The following is a 25,037-nucleotide window of genomic DNA, read 5'->3' on the forward strand; positions in this document are numbered from 1 at the left end:
TTCTTGAAAGGCACAATGAACCCGTGCAGCCGACCCCGCCTGGCTCGCTCACTGCTCTGTTACAGAGAGAGGAAAATCGTGTCATTCCTTGAAAGGAGGAGGGGTGATTTATCACACATGTTTTAGATGTCAGATCTCAATTCCTGTCATCAATCTTCCAAAATAAACTCTGCCCTGGGAAACTTCAGTGGACCACCTGCTGGAAATGGGCTGCTTTTCCCCTTCTTTTTTGACAAAGCCAAAAAGAGCCCTTGTCTCCTCCACTCCCAGGACCTCCCCCATCTACCTCGTTCCCCCAGCCAGGCTACTGGGCTAACCTGAGTCCATTCTGGGTCCTTGCCTGACTCCTTACCAGGAACACAGCATCCTGAGAGCTTCTGCTGGCCTCATCCCACAACTGTTCCTAGCTGGAGAGGATGCTGCCACTCCTGGGGGCTCTGCAGTGCCAGAGCAAATGAGGGGGGTGGATCTGGGCCTCTCCTCACAATCCCTGCCCACCCAGCCACCACCCGAGCCATGGGGTGAGGGAGGGGAGCCCAGGTAGCTTTCCTGAATTCTCAGCCTGACACAGAACAGGCCTGAACCTTCACCCAACTCTGGCTGAAGCCGCAAGGTGCAATGAGGAGGAAATGGGAAGCTGGCATGGGTGGGAAGCGCCCCCTCGCCCCGTTCTCTCTACTTCTTACAAAGGAAGAATGTCACGCCAGATGCAGGGAGAGGGAGATGGCAGCTGCTCACAATGCCTGTCTGCCACCCTCTGGGTGTTTCTCGGATGCCTCCGGGGGTGACTCTAGACCCCAATTCCTGTGGGCTTAAGAATGGCCAGCGCCCAGAGAACACAACCACCGAGGATGGGTTTAAGTAACAGAAGGAATCATCTGAGTGGTAGAAAAATTGTACCCACCACTGCCCCCATCCACCTCTCACCCATGGCAGACATTGCTAATCAATTAGGAGGCTTCTTAGCCTGTCATCTGTCACTACCAATCCATTAGTCTGCTCTCAAGCGGATAGCTGTTGACCATTCCTGCAATAGATTTAAGAAAAATTTCTTAATTATGAGACCTGTGAGACTGAAACAGATGACCAAAGGAAGTATGTATGTCTCTTTCTCTGAAGGAATATAGGGAAATATATGATATCCAGCTGCCAGCCCTGGTTGAAAGCGATCCTTGCTGAAATACTAGCTTACACTTATTTACTATGTGTTAGACACTATTGTTTTTTTATGGAGGCAGTGTAATAGAGTGATTACAGGCATGGGCTCTGGAGCCAGACCCCCTGGGTCAGAATCCTGTCTCTGTCACCTCTAGCTGTGTGACCTCAAGCAAGTTACTTTACCTCTCTGTGCTTCAGTTTCCCCACCTGAAGTAGTAGTAGTGTGCTTCATACAGGTGTTGTGAGGAATATATATGTTATACATATGAGTGTGTATGTATGTATAGGTATATGTATATTCGTATAATGTCTATATGTATGTGTGTACATATGTATGTATATATGTATGCCTATATTTTTTCGTTTAGAATATATTAACTCATTTAAATTCTAGAAACAGAAGACTTCTCTAGATGATCCCCAAAGATTCTGACAAGCCTTTAATTTTCATTTCATGTCATTTTGTTTTATTTCATTCAGTAAGCTTATTTCATTTTATTTCTCCCCCACCTTGTTCCAAGAAACATTTTTGGGGTGATTTACAAACTAAATAAGGAAACAATGGAGGGGAGGCATAGAAAATAGAGGCAGGAAAACAGGGAATTCAGGGCTGATGATACCACAACATCCTGTGGACTCTGCTTTGAGCATCCTGGTGGTCAGAGCAGAGAGGAAAGCAGAATTGTTGCAAGTGTCAGGGTGCAGTAAAAGGAGCGCCCTAGCATCTGGGTGAAGCACTGCTTTCCCTGGTGCTGAGACCCTAAAGAAGTTCCTCTCCTGTGCGGGCAATGTTGGTGGTCAGTACCCTGGAGCAGTGGCAAACTACCCCTTCTGTCCCCATCTGGTGGGGTAGACTCCCCCTGTGTGAGGTTAGGAACCCTCCTCAGGCGCATGCTGCCTGGGATGTGCTTTCTGGGACGGGAGGGAGGTGGCCCACTCCCTGATAGTGTTTAGAAGGGTTGGGAAGAGGGATGCGCTCAGCGCTAAAGCTCTGGGTTGAGGCCCCTCAGTGCTGAGCTTCCTTTGAGGAGCTGAGAAAGAAGGAGGCTGTATTCCCAGCTTCATGGTATCTGCCCTCAGGTTCATTCATTCACAAACATGAATTAAGGACCTACTAAGAGCTCAGCACTCCTTTAGACCCTGGGAACACATCCGTGAACCAAGCAGAAAGCACCCTGCCTGCCCCAGGAACAAAACCCAGCAGAGTGAAGGGGTGGGCATGGGCCCTGTGCCCCTGTGGCCACTAACCAGCAGCCCCCCAGGACCCCCTGGCTGGGCCCAAGTGAGGGCATCCCTGCAGCCCTGCCTCCAGGACGTCCTCAGGAACAAGGGACAGGACGGGGCATGTTTATTCCTTGTGCTGCCTGTGTTGCCTTAGCAGCCCTGCACGGGATGCACTTGTCTCCCGGTGGACCCCCTGAGATCCACTCCTGTTGCTGCCACGGGTTTACGGGAAGAGCAGGATGTCTGGGAGGAGAGGAACCGCACCTGACAGCAGAGTCCAGAGAGGCCAGCCTCGTCAGCCAGTCCTGCTCTCTCCGTGATCGCAGTAGCTAGTGTTTACTCAGCGCTTGCTCCCTGTGGGTCTCCTGTGCTGAGTCCTCTCCGTACATGATCTCATTTAATCCTAAGAAGTAGATATGCTTGTTCTCCCATTTATAAGGTGAGGAAACTGAGACACAGGGAGACAAAACAACTTGACTAAAGTCACTGACGAGTAAGTGCAGAGCCGGGATTCGAGCACAGGTGGGCTCACTCCAGAGCCCATATCTTAACTAAAATCCTGCTTCTCCCTGACCAAGACCCCACCTCTCCTGACCACAGGCCCTGGCCACGCCAGGCTGGGGACTTAGCTCAAGAATCTCTCTCCAGGTGCCCCTGCTCCCCACTGCCAGGCTCTCCACGGTGCCCCACGAGGCAGCTCCTAGAGCAATTTCTCAGACACCATCTTGTATCAGATCCATCTGGAAGTCAGAAGCCAGAGCAAAAAAGACACGATGAGCTCAGAATTTGCTTGGTTCCTGAACCCCATCCTATACATGCTGCTCTGAGGTTAACTATTATTATCGACATCTTGTTGAATGTTTTCCTCTTTCCAGTGGGATTTGAGACCCATCATATGGAGTCTTTAGTCTACACCCAGAATTGTTCTAGGCAGGAGTCCTAGGGTTGTAAATAAAGGGTTTGAAAAAGCCATGGTGGTGGTCATTGAAGACTCCTGGAGCCACACAGGGCCCACACAGGGTGGGATCCAGCCTCCTGCCTCACCCCCAGCACCAACTCATTGTGGAGATGGTGGTCTGAAGCTGGTTGGAGGCATCAAAGGAAGGAAGTCCCACTGCCCTCTTCAGCATCCCAACAGAGGGGAAGGGGCCCCCTGGGGGACGGTTGTGGTCCCTCAGCCCCGATGGGGCAGGTCCAGCAGAAGTGTACCAGGTGGACCTGCTTCATCGCAGCAGACATCTGGCTTCTCCTATGTGGTAGGACATGTCTGACCGCCTCGGTCCCTTTCCCAGGCAGGGCCAGCACACATGAGTGGGGGACACGTGTGCACTGAGGCAGAGGCTCAGAGAGAGGTGATGCTTTCGTGAGGCCCAGAGCCCTGATGATCCTTGAGTCATGAGTGACAGAGACATGATGGGACGTTCTTGTCTTTCTGTTCCCTGTACCTGCCCTGGGCCTGGCATGGGGGAGACCCCTGCTAACAGCTGTTGTGAATGAATGAATGAATGAATGAATGAATACTAGGACTAAAAAGAGGCTTAGCGAGTAAAGCCCTTTCTTCATTTTGTGCATAAAATAGCAGAGGCGCACAGAGCACAAGTGACCCCCGGCCCTCACGGCCAGCTGGGCCGTGTAGAGCCGTTGGATATTGTAACACCTTGACCTTCCCAAACGTCACTCTTTCTGCCTCTATTTCAGGGTCCTGCTGGAAGACCTGGCCTCCCGGTGAGTAGCTTTCATTTTGTTTTTCCTTTGCATCTCTTTCGCAGGCTCCTTCTCAATCTGAGGACAGGTGAGGTTGGGTGGCTGCTTTCCTCCAGGTATATCGAGGTGGAGGCCTCTCTCCAGCATCTCTAGCCTATAGCTGAGGGTGAAGCTCCCCTGTGCCTTTCCTGCGGCCCCAGGCAGGCAAATGAGTGCATGCAGGCCCCTCCAGGGCTGGATCTGACTTCCAGACTAGTGGCCCTATAATGGGGGGACTGCACAAGAAGGCAGCCTCCTGGCTTACTTGGTGTCCTCCTGTGTCCCAGCTTAGTTGAAGACCATTGTCCCCACTTTGTCCCATGCCCCCTGGTAAGAGTAGACTCCAAAACTTTGTTTTCCTCCCATTTACCATTTCTGAATGCTAGAGAGGCTGTGTCAAGTAACCACGGGGGCTTTGGAACAAAAGTAGAAATAATACTAATAGCCACCTCTCACTGAGACAATACATGCCAGGCACTATGCTAATCCCTTTTCATATATCTGAGTTGTTCAGCCACTCAGTGAAATGGGCATTGCTATGCACATTTTATCGGTGAGGAAACAGAGAGAGGTAAAATAGCTTGTCTGATTGCCTGGGCTTCAGCTGTAGGCTTGTTAGCGGCCCCACGTTACTCAGATGCGTAGTGGCTCAGGCAAGATGCTGCAGCCAGCCAGAGGGCCGAGGTGGGGCTGGCAGCAGGCTGCCCTCTCTCCCTGCACTGAAGGCCACATCCATTGGCTTCTAGGGACTTCTCTGCATCCCTCTTGTCCCAGTTACTCCTCTTTTAGACTGAATTATACTATCACCTCCTGACTAATCCAACAGCTTCTAGGATTCATGTCCAGCAGTGACTTTCTTAATAAAATGCATGTGGGAGAATGTTTAGCCTCGAAAATGGAAACTCTCCTAGCAAGTAGAAGCTCTAGAGCAAAGGAAAACAGGGGAAATCTGTCCCGTGAAATCCAAGGAGGGGAAAAATAAGATGACTAGGGAATGTGGGCAGACTTTGTTTTTTTCTGACGATGTCCACCTTTAAAAAGCATTTGGGGGCAATTCGCAGAGCAGGAATAGCCGCACAGTTTCCAGTCTCTGGCTGTTCCATGCCGGTCCCTAACCCAAATGTTTTATGGCCAGGACTGCAAAGAACATTAGTTTTTAACAAGAAATGAAAGAAACCCAAACACACATCCTGCAATATCATTCAAAAGCCCAGGAGTGAGTGGGACATGGGGATGTCACAGCCAGCAACCAGCGGGCCTGGCATCCTCAGCAGGAAGGGTCACAGCCCCGCTTAGGCTTCCATGAAGGGACCTGGGATTGACCCACAAATTGACTGATTGACATTGGCCTCTTGTTGTGAAATACAAAAGTGTGAAGTACACACATGCTTATAAAAATCACTTGCCCGTGGCCATGCCTGGCTCACTACCCGTAGACGCGGTTTACACAAGCACTCACCAGGTGCCAGACACCAGGAGTTAGCTCTCCAGAACCACAGTCTCATGGCATCCTCCAAGCAGCCCCAGGCGAGAGATGCAGATAGTTAGGGAAGTTCAGGAAACAAATCCACGCTTATAACCATCACTGCGACCTGCCCCTCTTTCGCAAAGGCTGAACATTTTACTAAAGACACTCTCAGCCTTAACAGTGTACGTGTAGCAGGAGCCTAATTCAGAGCTGCTCGCTATTCTCTGGTGTGTCCACATACATCTTGGGATGCTAACCATCTCCGAGGCATTTTGCCTCAGTGGGGTCAGCAGACACAGAATTACCCTAGAAATGCCCACCCTGCAGGGGCACCCACAAGCCCAGCTATCTCCTGCCCAGCAGGCCGGGACAGATGCCATCGGATTCTCAGCCCCTATTGGTTTCCACCCTTTCGGACTCCCAGCAAACCCCAGGCCCCACCCCAGATTTTATGAGTCTGCACACATTATGATTGCAAAAAAATATTCTCTACCAAAAGGGGGAGGAACAAAACTTAATAAGCAGATTTCCAGAGTGAAAAGATGTAACCCCTGGCTGCAAAACAAAGCAATTCCCCCTCTGAGCAGCTGAAACTCGTGATGCGACTGAATCCACATGGCGCACTGTTGGCCCTGGGGGTGGCAGTGAGGAGAGGCAGGACTCTGTCGGTAGCCTTCCCAGACAGAGGGCCTGGGGAGTTGGTGGGAACCATGGGCACTGCCCCACAGCTCCAGCAGAGACAGACCAAGGGAAGTGATTCACCCATCTGTCATGTGGGAGCTGCCACTCACCCTGATCCGTGCCTTGAAACTGAGCATAATGAGGATGTGGCCGAACAGTCTGTGTGGCTGAAAGGGCAAGTTCACCCACATAATGCCTGGGAATCTTCCCAAGTGCCTATGCAAACCAGGTCTTGAGTGTCTAGCTAGCCATGGGGTCCCTCATGTGCTGGCCCAGCTCCAGCAACATCTAATTGTTTCTGTCTCTTTCATCAGGGGGACAAAGGTGCCATTGGGATGCCTGGACGTGTGGTGAGTTGGAGCATCTGCACCTGCCTGGGTGGCCATTGCTTGCTTCCCCATGCTGGCCCATCCTGCAGACCATGGCGAGGCGTTGCCTGTCCCACCTCTCCCTTCCCCAGTCCAAGTCTGGTTCAGAGAGGGACATGCGAGTTGAAGGGAAAAGTTTTAATCCAGTCCTTCAGATCTTGCAATATGGCTTTACTCTCCAGAGAGCTGCCATGGCAAAGGAAAAATCCAAAAGTTGCATGAAGAAAGCTCTTTGCCAATTACCTACTGAGGACTCCCACCCCCTTAACCCCCGCAAGGCTGGCAGCTCACCCTCAGATTTATAGCTGCTCCTGCGACCATCCCCCAGCAAGAGCAGGAGAAGATGGCAAGAAATGCAAACTGAAAGTGCTCTACAGATGCTATTCTGGGGCCAGCTTCCGGGGCACCTGCCCTAGACAGAAACCAGAAGATGGTGAAGAGAGGGCTGGCTTCCAGGCAGTGCCTCCAAATCCTCCCCAGGAGGCTGGGAGTTAAAACATATAACGTTTCCTGCTGAAAAAATTAAGATGGTGAAAGGGAATGTTTGATAGGGAGCACGCATCTCAGGGATGGGAAGGTCAGCACTAGGCTTTGAGGTCCCAGCACCAGGGTTTTTCCTGGTGGCTTCTAGCCTTTGAGGGGCTAGAAAGAGCAGCACAGGAACCTGAGGGCAGCCTCAGGCAGTGATGGCCACACGCTGGCCTCACCAACCCCCAGCCTCATCTAGGATGTGGTCCGAGCTACTCTCCTTGTCTGACCTCTAACTCCCCACCGCAGCCTCAACCTCCACCCTGGCTCCCCAGTGCCCCCTCACCGGCCCTGTGCCACTATTCCATGTCACTCACATGCTTTGCCTCATAACTTCACCGCTTGGGCTGGGTTGGCCTTAGGCCTGGGTATGGCATCCCATGTGAATTGGCTTGCCTGGTATGAGCCCTGTGCTCAGAGAAAAGGCACCCACATCATAGCTAATGCTTGAAAGTGCTGCCTGTGTGCTGGGCATGCTGCTAAGAGCTTTACACACATCAGCTCATCACAAGAACTGCATGAGGGAGACACATTATTCAGATGAGAAGACTGAAGCTCGGATGTTAAGTGTCTGTCCCAGAGTCGCAGGTCCACCCCCCTACCCCTGTTTCCTTCAACACAAAGCTGTTTGCAAGCCACTTTGAGGCTTTCTTGCTGCTTGTGCTATTTTAAATGTGACAGTGGACCCTTTTGGCTGCCCAGTAGGTGTCCTGGCATGAGCCACCTGATAAGGACTGGGGTAGCCAGTGAGTGTGAAATGCCTGAGTTGTTCCTGTAGTTCACCAGAGGAGGGATACTGGCTTCTGCCGATTAAGGTGGCTTGGAGCTGTCTTTCTGCTGGTCACTGCGGTTATAGAGGGCCTTGGTGATGACCCAGTTTCCTCTGCATCCCGGATCCATCTTCCATCCTCCCAGACGTGTGTGTCCTTCTATCTGTCCTCTCACGTTCCTCCCGCCCCCTCCCACCTTCTTGCCTGGCTGCCCTAATGACTCCTGGCACATTGAGCTTGGCAAAACTTTGTACTTGGTGCTCAGTTGGATCCTCAAACCAATTAAATCCCACCTCACCACAGGGTCCTTGGGAAAGTCTCTCCCGTGCCCATTCCCACCCCAAATAGCCCAGCTGGCCGGCGCCACGCATCCTCAGATGATTCTCTGACCTGGGTGGTTTCTCCTGCTCTCTGTCTGCCTGTTTCTCTCGCTCACACACACATATACACATTCTTCAGGAGGGCCTCTTAAGGCTCCTGCCACTGTTTCTGTCTTAGTTATGTGGCTGGGGCTGGCCCCCGGGCTGAGGCAATAGTTGTCTGTGTGCTATGCGTGTTGGACACAGGACCTGTCGTTTGTCAGCATCTGTGTTTTGTGTTGTTTCTTATTTCACGGTGATTTCTTTTGTTTGGTCATTGTGCCATTAACACGAATTCTTGTGTGTGTGCCTCTCTCTCATCCTTTCTTTTTTCTCTCCCTCCCTCTCTTCCCTGCACCCCGTGTTGCATGTGGCTGCCCCAGGGAGGAAAGGGCCAACCAGGTGAGAAGGTGAGTCTGCACTTTCCCCTCCGCGTGGCTGCCCCCGCCTCCACTTCTACCCTTGGACTCTGGGGGTGCTTTCAGAGGCCCCCATCTCAGCCCTCCTTCTGGCACATAGCCAGCACAGCGTGCCACCCTGGCCTGCTCTGCCCTCGCAGCCTCTCGCAGCCTGGTTTCCTAACAGCTTCCACACCATCGGGCTAAGGTCCCAGCTTCCCTGGCTGAGTTGGTCTCCCCTGCCCACAGAGGCTGCCTGTGGCCTCTGATTTCTGCCTAGGGCAGACACCCTTCCCAGGGACAAGGAGAGCGCAGACTGCTGTTTTGTGTGGCTGGTTCTAGCCCCTCCCCAGCCCACCACTGGCCCCTGAGCCTCAGACACTGGTGCTGCCCCAGAAAGTGTCCCTGAGGGAAACACCCAGAGAGGCTCCCAGAGTCGTAGATTGGGGCCCCCTGGAACCCAGAAGCCCAAGAGATAATCCTGAAACATCAGCCCTAGCAGGCTCGGAAGGGTTACAGAGAGCCACACAGCTAACCAGCTCACTCTGCAGATGAGGCAACTGCAGCCCAGAGACGGGTGGGGCTTGCCTGAGGGCCCCCAGCTAGAGAGATGGGCAGGCACTGGAAGCCAGACCTCCCGGTGCCCAGCCCGATACATCCATGCCTGGACACTGCTGTGTGAATTTCTGCAGTCGAGCCTCCCCGTCTCCAGGATAACGATGACAGCAGTAGTAACAGCATCTGGCAAACTGTGTCAGGTGCAGCTTAAGCGTTCGCTCTGTTCCTCCAGTTAACCCTGACGCAGCCCTTCCGGGGGGGCTTCAGTACTCCCATTTACACGAGGAGCTGAAACTCAGAAAGGCAAGGTCACATACCCAAAGTCACAAAGCAAAAAATGACAGAGCTTGAGACGAGCCCGGGGTGTCTGACTCCAAGGCTGGGGCCCCTAACCACTGTGCTATGCTGTCCTCCAAATGGGATGAAGAGTTTGGGGCTAAACCACCCAGCAGGAAGACGGGGGACACAACCACTGTATACAGACAATAGCAGACCCTTGCCAGCCCCTTCCTGTATCAGGCGTTCTTTTAAGCACTTTACAACATTATCTCATGAAATGTTCACATTCACCCTATGAGACAGGCACTATTATCCCTGCATTACAGATAAGGAAACTGAGGCAGAGAGAATTTAGGTAGCCCAAGGTCAGACAGCCAGGGGAAGCAGAGCTGGGCTCAAACAAGCATTTTGGCTCATAACCATCACATTATACTGCCTTGTATAAAAATGATTGTATAATTGTAATGGCATAAATAGTTATTAATTTGAAGTCACTCCTCACCTGAGTGTGAGGCATGACAGTTGAAAAATGTATTTCCATCCCTCGCCCTGTAAAGGCAGCAGAGATGCTCTCAGGCTTCCTTTCACAGAGGAGGTATGTGGGCTCGGAGAGATTCTGTGAATTGCCTGGCAGAGCAAGACCGGGAAGTACGGCCCTAGATCCCTGGTTGGAGGCAGTATCCTGCCTCCTCCCTGTCGAGCACAATCTGGATCCTTCTGCCAGAGCATCACCTCTCACGCCCACCTGTGTTCTGTACATCCTTCATCGTCCTTCTGTCGCCCTTCCCCACCCTCAACACGCACACGCACACGCACACGCACACACACACAAATTTATCTAGGCAGCTGGACCACCCTTGGATGACACTTTGAGCTCCCAGCCCAGAAGCAGCCACCATCTTCTCTAGACTGAAAATTCCCAGACTTAAGCCCTCTGTGTCGCTCCGACACCAGGACTAGGAGGTCCAAGGCAGCTGTAATCTTCAGGCCGGGGCTGATAGGCCCACTCAACAAGTATGTGTCTTGTCCCCACCCTCTGTTTGCAGCAGCACCTCCCCGAGGCAAGTTACAGGGTGCGCAGCCACGTGGGTATTTGGGGCCAGGGAAGAGGACCTCAGGGGTTTTAAAACTTGGCTGGGGCTGGGGCAGGTTGGGGAACATCCTGAGCGGGGCCCTGTGGGGACGCCTCTGGGGCCTGAGCAGCAGTGGCTGAGCTGAGTGTCCCCCTACCCCCACCTCCCTCCCTGTACCGCCCTCTTGCCCATCACTGGGCTGCATCCTCTTTTCCCTGCTTCCCGGCCTGGGGTCCCACATGTATGCTCTCACTCATCTCCTCTCTTCCTTCCTCCGGCTTCCCCACTGCCCTTCTCAATCCTTCCCGAATGTGTCCCCTCTCCTCTGGATCCCTCATCTTCCTCTGCATCCTCTGCCCACTGTGTCCTCGGCCTCTGGCTCGGCACCCCCACCTCACCCACCCCGCCTTCCCCACCTGCCAGCTGCTCCTTCTACTCTTCCCCACCCCTCCCCTCCCGCCCCTGCCCCTGCTCCCTTTCCCCCTCCTCCCTCTTTGTCTCCCCAACAGGGGGCCCCAGGAGATGCCGGGATGTCCATCATCGGTCCCCGTGGCCCCCCAGTAAGTGATTTTTGCTCTTCTTTGGGGTGGAGGGATGAATGAGTTAAGGGCTGGGTGGGGATGGGGGAGCACATGTCCTGGCTGTGCCTCTGGGTGTGACGACCACTGCATGGGATGCAGTCAGCCAGGCCAGGCCTCAGTGCTGCTGTTGATGTTAAAGAAAATGGCCTGACTAAATATACCGAAATTACAACCTCTCGGGAGGGTTCACAAGGGCCTGCCCTCTAGCCACGAAATGACAGCAGCTGTGAGGCAGCCCTGCTGTTTACAGGCAGAGGGACAAAGGGCTGCTCCTCTCTGGAGGGGTGCTCCAGCTTCCAGGGGACAAGCCTTGTTTCCAGAAGCCCATGGAGCAGAGACGCAGAGTCCAGACTCCCTGACCCCGGCACCCACTCCTAGTCTTGGCAGAGACCCAACCCACCCCGTACTCTCAAAGGCTCCTTTTTTGTGCTCAGTGCTGGGTCCGGTGTTCCGGTATCCTCCACCCCATGGCCAAGGACTTGGGAAAATCAGAGCGGCTTCCCCTCAGATAGGCTTCCTTAGGGACCAAAAGGGGGGCATGGGTGATGATGTGGGAAGATATCATGACGATGGGAAGGAGGACTGGCTAGTTTTCTCAAAGAGCGCCCCACCCACGAGCTTCAATAAAATCACCAAATGTCAGGGTGGAAAGGACTTCAGTGATGGTCTAACACAGCCCTCTCAGAAGGGGAAACTGATGCCTGGGGAGGGCTAGGGGCTTGGCCAGGATCCCCCACATAAAGGCTGGAGCAGGATTAGAACCCAGGACCCCTGGCACCCAGGGCTTCCACCACAGCAACAGGCTGCCACCTGTATGCTCTGCTGTGCTCTTTTCCTGACCTGCCCTGCATGGTGAGAGAGGAGGGGCACGGAGGGCTAGCCTCAGACTCCCAGAAGCTGGCCCAATGGATGGATGAAGCGCCCTCCCCACACCCCAACCCCGCACCCATTCCCCTGCCTTCCATGGAGAGAGCCAAGGGGAAGCCAGAGTCTCCAACCCACAGACTAGAGAGAGGAGTCAGAGGGCAGATTGCTAAGCTACCTCCAAATGATGGGGACCCTGCTGAGCTGAGCAGCCAGGGAGGGGCTATGGTGAGAGTTGGGAGCTGAGAAGGGGAGCCTGGGAAGGTCAGAGAGGCAAGCTGAAGGATGCAGCCAGGGATCAGGGCTGGCGGGCAGAGCGGGGGCCTGGGCTGGAGGCAGGTCTTGGAGGGGTGCTGGGCTGTGTAGACAGGCCTTCTCAGCAAGGTTTTCTCCAGCTCAGACCACAGGGATGAGGGCTGACCCTTGGCTTACTCTGTGGCTGGCAGTATCCTAAGATCTTTACTCATTGCAGCTCACTGAATCCTCATGAGGACCCCACAGGTGGGTACTATTAGCAGCTTTGTTTTATAGATGAGAAAAGCAAGGCACAGAGAGGCTGAGTGACTTGCTTAGTACACAAGAGTGTGGCCATGCTGGGATTTGACACTCAGCCTGGGCCGTGTGCTCTGAGTCTGCACTCTGACCCCCACTGCTGTAGCAGACCACCAGGCCCTGGGGTTATCTGTGCTTCTGGGCTCACGTGGCCGCTGCCCCAATGGGCTGTAAGCCTCCTTGTGCACTGAGGGAGCCACAGCCTGGATGTCCTGAGCCCAGGTGTTCCCAAAAAAAGTGGTGCCCAGCCAGGGGGAACTAGGAGACGGGAAAGTCCCAGAGAGAGACAGTCCCCCAGGTTCTAACAGCAAGGACTGAGCCTGGGGGTGGTCCTGTTAGGAGGACAGGGGAGTAACACAGAATGCAGGCCCTATGCTTTGGCCACCGTTTCTGTCTGCCTCCTGATGTGACCACATATGTTCCATTGCGTGGACCACTAACACTCCCTTCGCAGCATCCTTCAGCAGTGTGATGTCAGCAGGCTACCTAGAAGTGACTGAAAGGCCCCACTTCTGGGGAACATGCTCGGGGGCAGGGTCTGCCTCAGCTCCCCCGGCCTCCAACGCAACGCACATAATCACATCTCCCAAGCTGGGCTTGGTTCTTATGGTGAAAAGTCCCTTCTGTTCTGGTAACAGCAATAGCTTCCGTCTCCTGGACACCTGGGAGACTTGCTAGGTCCTATGCTGAAGCCTATATATGTGCTGGTCTCCTTCAGTTCCCCAGGGAAAGCTGTGAGGCAGGCCCTGTCAGCCTGTTTCACAGAGGAGGAAACAGAGGCCCATAACTAGCCTGTGGTCACCCAGCTCGTCCGTGCTGGAGCTTGGTTTGGGCCCAGTTGGCCTCATTCCAAAACCAGCATTCTTTCCCCAACACCCCCATCTATGGTTTAAGCTCTACTGTTTAAAAAGGATGTTTACCTTAAGGAGGAAAAACTCCTCCCTTTGCATGTTGTGTTGGTGCTGGGAGAGGCGTTACGGTACCAGGAGGCTCAACCAAGCCCAGCACCCTCCGACTTTAGCCTGTGTATGTGACCATCACCCAGATGACTGGGGCCACCCCTGCCGAGTCCTCACTAGACACCAGAGCAACCCCCTCAGTTCCTCCCAGGAAGCCACCCGGAGCTGGTGAGAGCAGGAACTGCAGAAGACCAAGGGGCCGATTGCAATTAAGAGGTAGAGGTCAAGTGGGCAAGTTCTCTGCGGCCAGGGATGATGAGGAACATGTGGCTTTTCACTCAGCCAGGAAGGGCCCAGAATCCATGCTGCTAATGAGAACCAGCCTTGCCGCTCCCAGAGGCCACTTGCCCCCTCTCTTGAAGCTTTAGAAATGGTGTGTGCAAAAGGGGATCCATCCAGGCCCTTTAGAGAAGGACGGTTCACATTCCAACGAGGCAAGATGCTGGAGCAATATGCCGATCAAACTGGAGATGGAGGCTGGGAGCTTTAGATGCAGACTGGCCCAGCAGGCACTAGGAAGGTCATCTGCCCCCCACCCCACCCCCCCCATCTCAAAGGGAGCTCATCCCTTCCTGGGGCCCCTCACCTGCCCAGCTTCTCTTCAGGGGCCAGAAGGAGCTGTCAGAACTTCCAGCCCTCATTCACAAGGAGACATCCCACACCAGGTCGATACCCCTGTTGAGTGTTTCTTCATTTATTCATTCCATTAATATTTGTCAGGCACCTACTGCATCCTAGGTGTTGGGCAGATGATGGAAACCTGACTGCAGGCTGCTTGCCCCCTTTGCAGAGAAGCAATCCCATAGCGATTCCAGTACAGACAGTCAGCGTTCAGCCAGGGATGGTTAGGGAGCTGTGGGGACCCGGAGGAGGCACCTGACTTGGGGTGAGGGCAGTCAGGGAAGGCTTCCCAGAGGATGACATAAAACCCAGAAGCCATAGGAGAAGATTGATAAGTTTGTCGACATCAGTGTAGAATTTCCCTATGACAGAAAATCTACCGTAAAAAAGACAAATGCCAAATTGGAAAGAATATTTGCAACACATATGACTCAGTTACTATTCTTGACAGAGAGCATTATTCAAATCAGTAGGAAAAGATAAACAATGTAGTAGGAATTACTGATAAAGAATACAAACAAGCAGTTCACAAATAAATAGAACCGGTCAGTAAACACTGGAGGAGATGTCCACCTTCAGCGTAGATGTGAAGAGATGGAAACTGAAATCCGGTTCCAAGCTTCTCCGAGTGCCTCACCCAGCCCAACCTCTCCAGGAAGTGGAGTCCCAGTTTCCATTTGGTCAATGACAACATTCTTCCCAAGATCCCTGAAAAAGCCTTGGTTAGCCCTGGATTTGGCTCTGGGCTGGAGAGATGTGTCCTGCTACCAGGGCCAGCTCTGTAATCAGCCAGCCATGTGATTACCCCTACCGTGTAAACATTACCAGGAGTGGGACTTGAAGATGTTTCTTGGAATCCTCTCCTCCTGACCTTCTCTTCAGGCCTCTCAGCATTCAGAGTGGCTGACAGTTTACACTGGGGGGTTTCCAGGTTTTCTCCTTAGTGCTATTCTTAGCATCACTTATCCTTGACAGGAGAGAAGCCTGGGGCCCTTCTGGTACATGAGTGGCATCTCCACCCTCTTGCCCTTTTGGATGCCTGCCACAGGACCATCCTGGGCCCTCAGCATACTCCAGCTCGCTCCCTGTATGACCAGTGCGCCCACCCTGACAGCAAGGCCCCCATCCCACTTACCCGTGTCCCTTGAGCATGTCTGCTGAGCAGACGCCTCTGGGCACTCATGTCCACAGCTTCAAGGAGGACCCAAGGAGGCTGGGGATGTTTCAGATTTATAGCAAATGGATCCAGAGAAGTCTTCCTCTAGGCAAGGTCTTATTCTGAAACTACTGCTTGATAAGGATAAATCTTCATAGATTCTAAGACTGTACTGGCTCAAAAGCCACCTTGCTTTATGCTGGTACTCCTAGGTTCAGTTCAGTTAAACATCCAATGATAGCAGCTACCATTTCAATAGGCTTTACAGATATAATTGAATGACCCTAAGAATTTATACTGTTATCCCCATCCTATAGATGAGGAAACAGGCACAGGGAGGTTTAAATAACTTGCTCAGAATCACACAGCCATCAGTGGTGGTGGAGGCAGGATTAGAACTCAGTCGGCCAGGCTCAAAAGCCCAAGCTTGGGAAAAGATCGAGATCATCTCAGTCAAGGGGAGACACCAAGCTGAGAGCTAATCATATGAAGGATGTGGTGTGTCCAGGGAAAGGCAGATGCACCAGGGTGCCTGAGCAGAGAGTAGGTGGGAAGATAAGGCTGGAAGGGAACCAAAATGGTGGATCAGGATGAGACTGAGGATGACATTGAATGATACATGAACAGAAAGGAACACTTGCTGGTTCATGAGAAGGGGAGTGACAGGACCCATGTTTCCTAGAATCTTCTGATCAGCCGGCCCCAGCCCTGTGCATCTGCACAGCCTCACGCTTTTTCTCCTGTCCACACATCTCTTTTGCCCTGAATCTGGGCCTTAAGCCACTGGGCTGTGGCCAGTGAACCAGCTTCTAATCTCCAGCCTGAACGCTGTCGTTTGTGGCACTCTGCACCTCTGGGAAGATGGGCGTGACTGCTCTGCCTTCCACCCAGATTGGGGTATCCGGGGATTGCCCCACCAGGAGCTGCTAGGCAGCGTGAGAGGACAGTGAGCCACCTGACCTGTTCTGGCCTGAAAACACATTCCTAAGGCCATGTTCTGACATCCAAACCATCCTCAGATAAATGGCCGTGAGCAATGGCTGTGTAAATGAAAAGGACTTAGACAGTCACAGTCCAGGGGTCCAGCGTGCTGTGGGCCAAGTCCCCTGCGGTCCTTGCTCTCTATCTTATTCACGTGCCAAGGTTCAGAGTGTCTGGGCAGTGAGAAGCTCTCAGGGGCCACTTCCCAGAAAGATCCAAAGGATGCTGGCCACCTGCTTTTCCCTGCCCCACCCCCAGGTCCCTGGAGGAGATTTCCTATGATGGTCCGTCTCCATCTTTCTCCATCCTCCCTCCCAGCCAGTGTCTCCCATGGACGATCACAGAGGAGTGGGAGAGAAACCATGGACTCTCTGGGAGCCAAGGTGAACCAGGGACTAAGGTTTGGCTTCCTCTCCTCCTCGCCCATCCTCACTCCTCTCCTGCTCTTTTCAGGGCCAGCCGGGCACTCGAGGTTTTCCTGGATTTCCGGTAAGTGGAGAGAACTGGTGAGCTGTGTCCCCGGCAAGCCCTGGACCTGGCTGGGTTAAGCTTCAGCCTGGGCCCACCCTCAAGCTGCTCTTGCCCTTCCAAACCCCAGTCAGTAAGAACCCTCTCCTGCAGCCTTTCTTGGAGAGCAAGCAAGGAGAGTAGCCCAGCATGTGGCTCATGGACAGGGAAATCAATTCCAAAATAAAGGGCGGCAGACAGGAACAGGCAGTGAAGTCACAGGCTAGTGAGTCCCAGCAGGACACTGGGAGGTTGGGCAGATGATGTACTGCAGGGAAGCCTCCTCCAACCTGGCAGGTGGTGTCTTGTTCACTCCTCACAAGGGCCCCTCATGGAAGATTCTATTATTCTCATACCATTTTAGAGTGGGAAGCTGAGACTCAAGCTTGTTATGGTCTCATAACGGCAAGCGGTCAAGCAGAGACAACCTGGGGCCTTAACCACTGCCTAGGAGACCTGTGACTCTCGCTGTTTACATCGGCCTCTTTCTCTTTCAGGGTCCCATTGGGCTTGACGGCAAACCGGTGAGTAGACCCTCTGGTGCTGTGGGCTCCTCCCCTTCCCTTGGTCCTAACCCAGTGTCTCTCAGTCCTTCTGCGAGACCCTGACTCTTTGGAAGAAGCTTCAGATAGAATGAACGTTTCTAGGGTGGAGAGTCGTTGCCAGTGAGAAGGGGAGGAGGGGCCATTAGAATGAGTTGTCCCTGACCCAGTGGGCCTTCCCTGGGCGCAAGTCCATGGCCCCAGGCTAGGCTCTGATCATCTGAAGCAGGAGCCATCCTAGAATTTAGTGATTCTGGGGCACTCCTGGGAGGGGCTAGCAGGGAGAGAGTCAAGGAGGGAGCAGGAAGGGGAGAGGGGAGGAGAGCTCAGTCTGCTAATTCTGAAAGAAGCCTGGGCACTAGTACACACCCTCATCCCCCAGCACTGCGGGGCGCCTCCTGTGTTCTCCTCGGGGTCCCCCACCTTGTTGAGCCCCCACAACACACCTAGGTCTGTGTGGAGGCTGCTTCCCGTCCAGAGCTCCACTCTGTTCACATCCATCCTTTTGACTTGGCCCCAGACACAGACGTTCATGGGAGGAGCGTGTACCACAGGGCCTGGGGGGGCGGGGAATTCTGGCTGCAAACAACACACCTGGCACTCATGCTCTTCTCCTTCCAGGGCCACCCCGGACCAAAGGGGGAGATGGTAAGACCCAGCTTTCCTGTCTTCCCTCCATGGGTAGGGGGTCAACCTGGCCCTCGGGGGCCACACAGGCACTGCCAGGCAGAGGGGGCCAACAGGGACAGTAGGAGGCACTGCCCCACAGTCACTCCCCAGCTGTGTACAACGCGTCCCCTAGGTCCTCACTCAGCACAGGGAGGAGAGGTGGGCAGGGGCTGCTTCTCCACCTGAAGAATGAGGAAAGGGAGGTCCAGAGAGCGTCGGCGCTTGGCCAGTGTCACACAGAGGCCAGTGTCTTCAAACCGCCACTGGGGATGGGCTTGTGTTCAGCATACACACAGGGGCGAAGGGAGCCCATCCAGCACTTTGTCCTGAGCCTGATTTCCTAATGCTCCCTGCCCTGGGTCCCCTGGGACTCCAGGCGCCCCTACCCCAGCTGGAAGCACAAAGCAGACCTGGAGAAGCAGACCACTGCTTCCACCCTCCTCCTGGCCCCTTCCCACCTTCTACAGAGCCTTTTAAAGGAATTTCCTCTTTTCACTGTCTCCCCTAGGCTACTCTTTTTAGAAGGGAAAGGCCTCCCCTTGTCAGGGGCCTTCCCCTCTGGCGGAGGGGGCCAGTTCTTAGTGAGTTGGATGAACCATTAAGAGCAGATGGGCCAGCCCTGGGCTTTCCTGCCTCCGATGCTAGTCACATCTACTTGTGAGGAACCAGCTCCTGGGATTTGTGCCGGGTGGTGAGAGCCCACGGCAGTTTCCCTGCTTCTGTGTCCAGCCGCCTCTGGCTTGTGCCTTGCTCCAAGTGCAGATGGGAGCCAGGGCACTGCCAGAACCCTGTCCTCTGAGGGACGTGGATAACCTGGGAAAAGAGATGGAGGAGGGTAGGCTGGGAGACCTGAGCTTTAGCCCCGACACTCCCTAACTTGCCATGGGACTCTTGGCAGCTCAGCTCCCTCTGGGCCTCAGCCTGCCTGCTTGACTCAAACTCAGCTAACATTTACTGAGGGTTTTCTCTGTGGTGGCAGGGGCTAAGTACTGTACGTGTACCATCTCACCTAATCCTCAGCCTAGCCCTGTGCTCCAGGTCCTGTTAGTGTCCCCTTTGACAGCTGTGGAAACTGAAGCCCAGAGAGTCTAACTTGCCTGAAGTCACACAGCTAGGGAGCGTCCAGAAAGGATCCCACCCAGTTCTCGAATTCCTTCCCTCCACATTTTATTGTCTTTCTCCCTCTTTATTCCTCTCTCTCCTTCCCTTTCTCCCTGACTCCTTCCTTTGACATATTTTCATGAAGTATCTGCACTGCTGGGCACTGTGCCAGGTGCTGGGATACAGACAGGAGTAAGTCCTTGTCATTCTGTAGCACACAGCCTAGTCTAGGAGACATACATTTAAATAATCACTCACATAATCAACAAATTGCCTTAGCAGTCAGTGCTATGAAAAGCCAGTACCTGTTAGCCTGAGAAACCTCAGCATAACAACCCCTCACCCAGGCTGAGGGTCAGAGAGGCTTTCCTGAGAAAAAGACTTGAACTAGGTCCTGAGGGATGAGGATTTAACTAAGAGAGAAGGAGATGGGAAGGGGCATTCTGGACATGGGAGGACAGCATGTGCAAAGACCCTGAAATAGGAAAGTCCTTAAAACATCCATGGAGCTGGAAGAAGGGCAGTGGGGCACTGGAAGCCATAGATAGAAGAACTGGCATTGAATTCAGGTCCCCCCAGCCAGCTTTCCTCTCCATCCCAGCCACCTCCACTGCAAATGCATTTCTTGTGGCTCCTACCCTGTTCTTAAGCATGCTGTGCACATGCAGGAAGTGTTGGAGACCAAGGCAAGAATATACTCCATGCTTCCCTTGTTATAGAGGCATAAGGGATCTGGATGCCAGGAGTTTGGAGTGTTTATCAGACCCCTCTCTGCCACCTTCTTCCCCTTCCTAGTGGCCTAATGGCTAGGATCACCCACCTTGCGACCCTAGAAGTAATTATGATGATCAACATCTGGGCACTTTTCTGTAATCATAAAAATTTTTCATTCCCACTCTACAAAAGGGGAAATCAAGGCACAGCGTGGCTGAGTGTATTTCCCGAGGCTACACAGCTTCTAAATAACAGAGCTGAGATTGAAACCCACGTGGTAGGATTTTACCCCTGCACCACGTCTCCTTTTGCTGCCAGGGCCCTTGGTTTTAAAGGAAAGGGACCCTTCTATAGGGCTCCTCCTCCTGCCGTCCCTCTGCCCCACCTCACTTGACCACCCATGAGCTTCCTTGTCTGTTCCCGGGTCAGAAGTAACTTGCGGGGGAAAGGTGGGGCCATTCCTTCTCCCATAAGGCCACGTTAGTGTGATAGATCCCCTGTCTGCCTCAGAGTCATCCATCAAAATCCAACAGGCCACAGAGCCACTGGGCTCCTGTTTGGCTTGGCACAGGAACCCCGAGCTCTTAATTCAACATGCTGTCTAGTGTAATTATCTTGGCCTGCTTATCATCTGTTGGGCTCCCACTCACCTCCCTCTCCGGATGGTTTCCCCTCCACTGGGTGTCCAAAATAAGGGGCTGGGGCTCACCCTTATGTGCTTAATCTGTGTCCTTACTTGTCAAAAGGGGTGACTTCACCCTGCCCACCTCACAGTAGCCCCGAGAACCTGTTGTAAGGTGTAGACAGGATCGGGGGTCCCACAAGTGGCTTCAAGGAGAACCAGGACTCTGAATTCACATCTTGTCCCACCACTCACAGAGCTGTCCTAAGGGTGGGAGGAGTTAATTCACACCAAGTGCTTAGAACAGTTCCTGGCACAGAGGGAGAAGGACAGGCGCCTGAGCTGGCGCATCTCCCACCACCTGTCCTAAAGGGGAGCCTCAGGAGCTTGTTGGTGCTGTGTGTGGTTGGACCTTGAAATACTTAAGCGAAACTTGAAATTCAGATTTTTGTTGTACTCTCCTTGCTCTCAAATATTGGCAATTAATTGAAATAAAACTGCATGGTGTCAACAAAATCCCTCTGGGAACCACAATTGTCCCATGGCCCACCATTTGGGTTGTCTGGACCCAATCCTCCAAGTCTCTGCAGTCCCAAACCTTTGTGTTATTTTTTCTGGGCTCCTGGCCCTCCCTTGCTCATAATATTCCCGAGAAAGTGTGGCCTGGTCCCCTGCAGTCTGGTTCCCTGCCAGATGCATCATATTCTGCTGAACTTGATTCTAAACTGTCAACCACGTGGGCTGGGGTGCCACATGGATTGTCCCAAAGACCACTTGTCCCTTCCCATGAACCTGCTGAGAATTTCCCAGTTTGGTAGATGTTCCAGTTGGCAAGTTGGAGACAAGAGGGATTTTTTCCCACCCAGATGGATCTGTCCATGGGGTCCTGAGGTCAAGCCCCAGAGAGACTGATCCAGAGGTGGGTCCTCACAGGCCCTCAGGACGGTGGCTAGAAGGGACCTCAGGGCCCCAGGGGCTGGGGCACTGCCTGTGACTCTAGCCAAGTTTAGAATCCCTGCCCCGCGAGGTCCAGCCCAGCTCACAGAGTGTGGCAGTGTGGACACAGCTGGACACAGCAGTCCCAGTGCCATCACTCACTGAGCCGCAGGGCCTTGTCTCCATCACCTCGTCCGGGAGATGGAGTGATGCCAGTGCCTTCTTGGGCCAGCATGGTGTGAGCTCAGAATATCCCAAAAGCCTGCCTCTGAGGGGGTCCTCAAAACAAGGTGGACTGTCCTCCCTGTCTCCCCACCACACCAGCCCAGCATGAGTACCTCAGCACTGACCTCAGGTCAGGCTCCTGAGAGAGCCAGCTGGACACTGTGTCCTCCTCAGAGAACAAGGGTCCTCTCTGAACCCGGGCTCTTTTCTCAGCCCTACAAACTTGACAAGACCCCTTGGAAGGAAAGCCCAAGGCCCCTTATGTTCCTCTGCAGAGCCCAGAACATGGCTTAAGTTGTCCACTTCCTGTTTCCTCTCTTTTGCCAAAGGTTTCTCCAAAACCCTGATGTCTGCAGCACTGCCCCAGCCCCCGTGTCCTCAGAATCCCTCTGGCTCAGTGGGGTTGATGCTAAGGCTGCAGAGGGTAGGAGTTAGAATGTGCAGTGTCTCCTGGAGGCTTTTGTCTCCACGAGGAGAGGGCGTGAGTGAGCAGGGCGTCTGCAGTAGCAGAGCATCACCTGATGTGCAGATGGAGATGCCACCTCCTTTGTGTCCCCACCACTAGATGCTGGCGGTGGAGGAGTGAATGAAGGACGGCATCTGTTCTTCATCATGGCTGCATGCAGGGGCCAGGGCACACCTACTGGACACACAGGACACACATTCATGTCCACTGGGGGACAAAGAAGCTGAGCTACACCAGCTGGACCATCTTGGGCATAGGAAGACCAGGCATGGGTGGCCAAACCCAGGCTTCAGGACTCCAGGCTTTCCAAAAAGTTCCTGCACAATCCTACACAGGCCTACATCTCTGGTTCTGCCCCCCTCTTTGCTCCCACTGACCTGTGTGTGTTTCCTCCCCACAGGGCCTGGCGGGTCCCCCAGGACAGCCGGTTGGTACCTCGCTCTCATGTTCCCCAGCAGAGAGGCTTTGGGCCCTAGGTCCTTAGGCTCAGTTTCTAACTCTCTCGTTTCTGTCTTTTCATAGGGACCTCAAGGACAAAAAGGAGAAAAGGTAAGGCCAGTGGAGGCTTTCTAGAATTTTCATCTCAGTAAACAGCCTTCCAACAGGTAGAAAGGGTTATTTTCAAACTTCAGTTTTTAATCAACAGAACCAGGAAACCCCGTGGCAGGCGGTATACGAGGGAGAGAAGGGAAGCTGCTCTAGTAGGGGTTCTTTTCTTGGGGGGACAGGGCAGCCTGGAGCCTGGTCCTTCTCAGCCTCTTTCTCTGCCTATCACACCTGCCACCCCAGTGGTATTTCCTGATCACCTCCATGAGCCTCCAGGATTTTGAGGTGTCAGTTTGTAAACCACTGGTCTGGTCCCCTTCCTGTCCTCCTGTGTTCTGTGTCTCCTTGAATTTCTGATGGAGGCTCTGCTGGGCATGCCCCAAGGTAGATGGTGCAGCCACCTGGCACCCCCCACTCAAAAAAAAGGCATCCCCGAGGGCCCTGTTGCTCACAGCCTGCCTCAGTGTCCACTGTTCCCATTCAGGGGCTCCTGTTCAGGGCTGTTGGTTGGACACACCTAGAGTGTTGACCTTTCCAGGAGATTCCTCCAGCCGGGCATGGAGCATAACTCCTCACTCTGCTGTCACAGCACATGGTAAGGGGTGGCAGAGTCCTGCCCTAGGCTCCGTGGGGCCCCGTCAGGCAGGCCCTGGGGGCTTCTTCCCTGCTACCATCCTGGCGAGAGGGAGGGAATCAGTTCTACCTCTGAGAGCTCAGCCTAGGATCAGAGCGAGGCTCGTGGGTTATGAGTATGAGTGCTGTGTCCACAAGTCCTGAGGTTGCCTCCGAGGGACAGCCCCCCAACAGGTGCCTAACACCCTCCTCTCCTTCCCTCTCTTTCCCAGGGTCAGTGTGGAGAGTACCCACATCGGGTAAGTGAACCCTGAAAACTGATCCACCCCTGGGGCACAGCCCCCAGCTCAGCCTTATCTTCCCTACTGAGCTTGGGGCCCAGGAGCACACAGTCCCCTTGGCACTCAGTAGCCAGAGCGGTGCTGTGTGGGAGCAGTGTGTTTGGCCCCCAAGAGTGCCCTGTGTTCAGTGCGTGTGTTTGTACAGAGCTGGTCTCCAGTGATCATGTCCACCCGCCCGTGCGTGTTTTTGTCTGTCTGCCCCTGTGTTGGCTGGGCCTGCTCGCCCTGCAGCGTGTGTATGTCTGGAACTCCCCCCGCCTGGCTGTGCACTCCTTTGCACATGGCCTTCTAGGTAAGGCCGTGCAGCTTGTTCGAGTCTGTGTCTGATCCTGTACCCAGCGTGTGACTCCATGTACGTGTGTGTCTGGCTGCCTGCCCTGGCTGAATCAGAGGGACTTTTGGGTTAGTCATTGTTTCAGATGACCCAAACCTCCATGGCGGGAGATAATTGAAGGCTGACTGTATCGATTCAAGGATAAAGTCTCTGTTTTGCCTCTTGAAGAATAAAAGGATGCTTCTCTAAGCGGGTAGGGGATTTCAGGGCTGGGATGGTCTCCCACTCTGCCCCAGCCCCCACCCAGCTCCTTCCTTTTCCTTGCTCCACCCCAGAATACAGAGCCCAATGGCTGTTATGGTCCTATTAGGAAGCCTCAAATATGTGTACCAGCATCAGAGAGTCCATTCTTGAGCGAGGAGGGTGAAGGTGTGCGGTGCTTCCTCCAGCAGGAGCCCCAGGGAGCAGGGACCAGGAAAATGCCCCTTGTTTTGTGGATCAGCCTTGCTGCTTTCAGACGTGGGCAGTAGGGGTAGGGACGACAGGCATCTTTAGGTGTCCATCCACCTGTCACAGGCTTCATTGTGTTCAGAAACACACACACAGTACAGCTGCCCTGGCCGCCCATCCCTGCCAGGCAGGGGGATTGAGGGAGTGGAGAGGTGTACAAGCCAGGCTCGCAGTTAACTGTGCTGGCTCCGGAAGGCCACTGGGAGGGCCTTGCCAACAGGGTCTGGCCACTCAGACTCTGACCTCTGGGTTCCCAGGCCAGGGAGAGGCTGAAGGCGGGGCAGCCTTGAACATGAGCGGCTGGGGTGGGGTTGAGGCCAAGGCTGGGCAGGGGACGCGGGCCGGTAGCAGGGCAGACAGAGCCAGCCTGTCAGTGGCATGTGCTCCAGGGAGGCAGGGGCCCTGGTGTTCCGGCCAGCCTGATCCTGATACAATAATAGAAGGTCAGCTGTGTTTATTTGGAACGATGGGCTCACAGGATTGTTATGTTACACGAAAGAAAGACAGCATCCCCCAGCACAAAAGACAACACGCTTGCAGACGCTTTGACAGTGTGTCCTTAGTCCAAGTGAATGCATGGGGGCAGGAGGAGGAGAGCGCTCTCTGCCCTTCAGCCCAACCCAGCAAGAGGAAGCTGACAGGGATAGAAGCTTCAGAGCCCCTTGGGCACAGAGTGCAAGGAAGCCCGGC

General features: G+C 53.8%; 1 protein-coding gene across 3 annotated transcripts in view; it reads left to right on the forward strand.

The window, feature by feature from the left end:
* Positions 1–25,037, forward strand: part of COL13A1 (collagen type XIII alpha 1 chain) — a 158,518-nt gene that overhangs the window by 76,708 nt on the left and 56,773 nt on the right. For 2 of the 3 annotated variants that reach the window (XM_032491543.1, XM_032491541.1), the window contains exons 4-13: positions 4,081–4,107; positions 6,589–6,624; positions 8,683–8,709; positions 11,117–11,167; positions 16,775–16,810; positions 17,326–17,352; positions 17,992–18,018; positions 22,504–22,530; positions 22,626–22,652; positions 23,495–23,521. In XM_032491543.1, coding sequence (XP_032347434.1) covers positions 4,081–4,107; positions 6,589–6,624; positions 8,683–8,709; positions 11,117–11,167; positions 16,775–16,810; positions 17,326–17,352; positions 17,992–18,018; positions 22,504–22,530; positions 22,626–22,652; positions 23,495–23,521 — 312 coding nt within the window. The remainder of the gene's footprint in view (positions 1–4,080; positions 4,108–6,588; positions 6,625–8,682; positions 8,710–11,116; positions 11,168–16,774; positions 16,811–17,325; positions 17,353–17,991; positions 18,019–22,503; positions 22,531–22,625; positions 22,653–23,494; positions 23,522–25,037) is intronic. The other variant, XM_032491542.1, reaches the window with a different exon arrangement.

This window comes from Camelus ferus, chromosome 11, assembly GCF_009834535.1.
Source record: "Camelus ferus isolate YT-003-E chromosome 11, BCGSAC_Cfer_1.0, whole genome shotgun sequence".
NCBI classification, from domain to species: Eukaryota; Metazoa; Chordata; class Mammalia; order Artiodactyla; family Camelidae; genus Camelus; species Camelus ferus.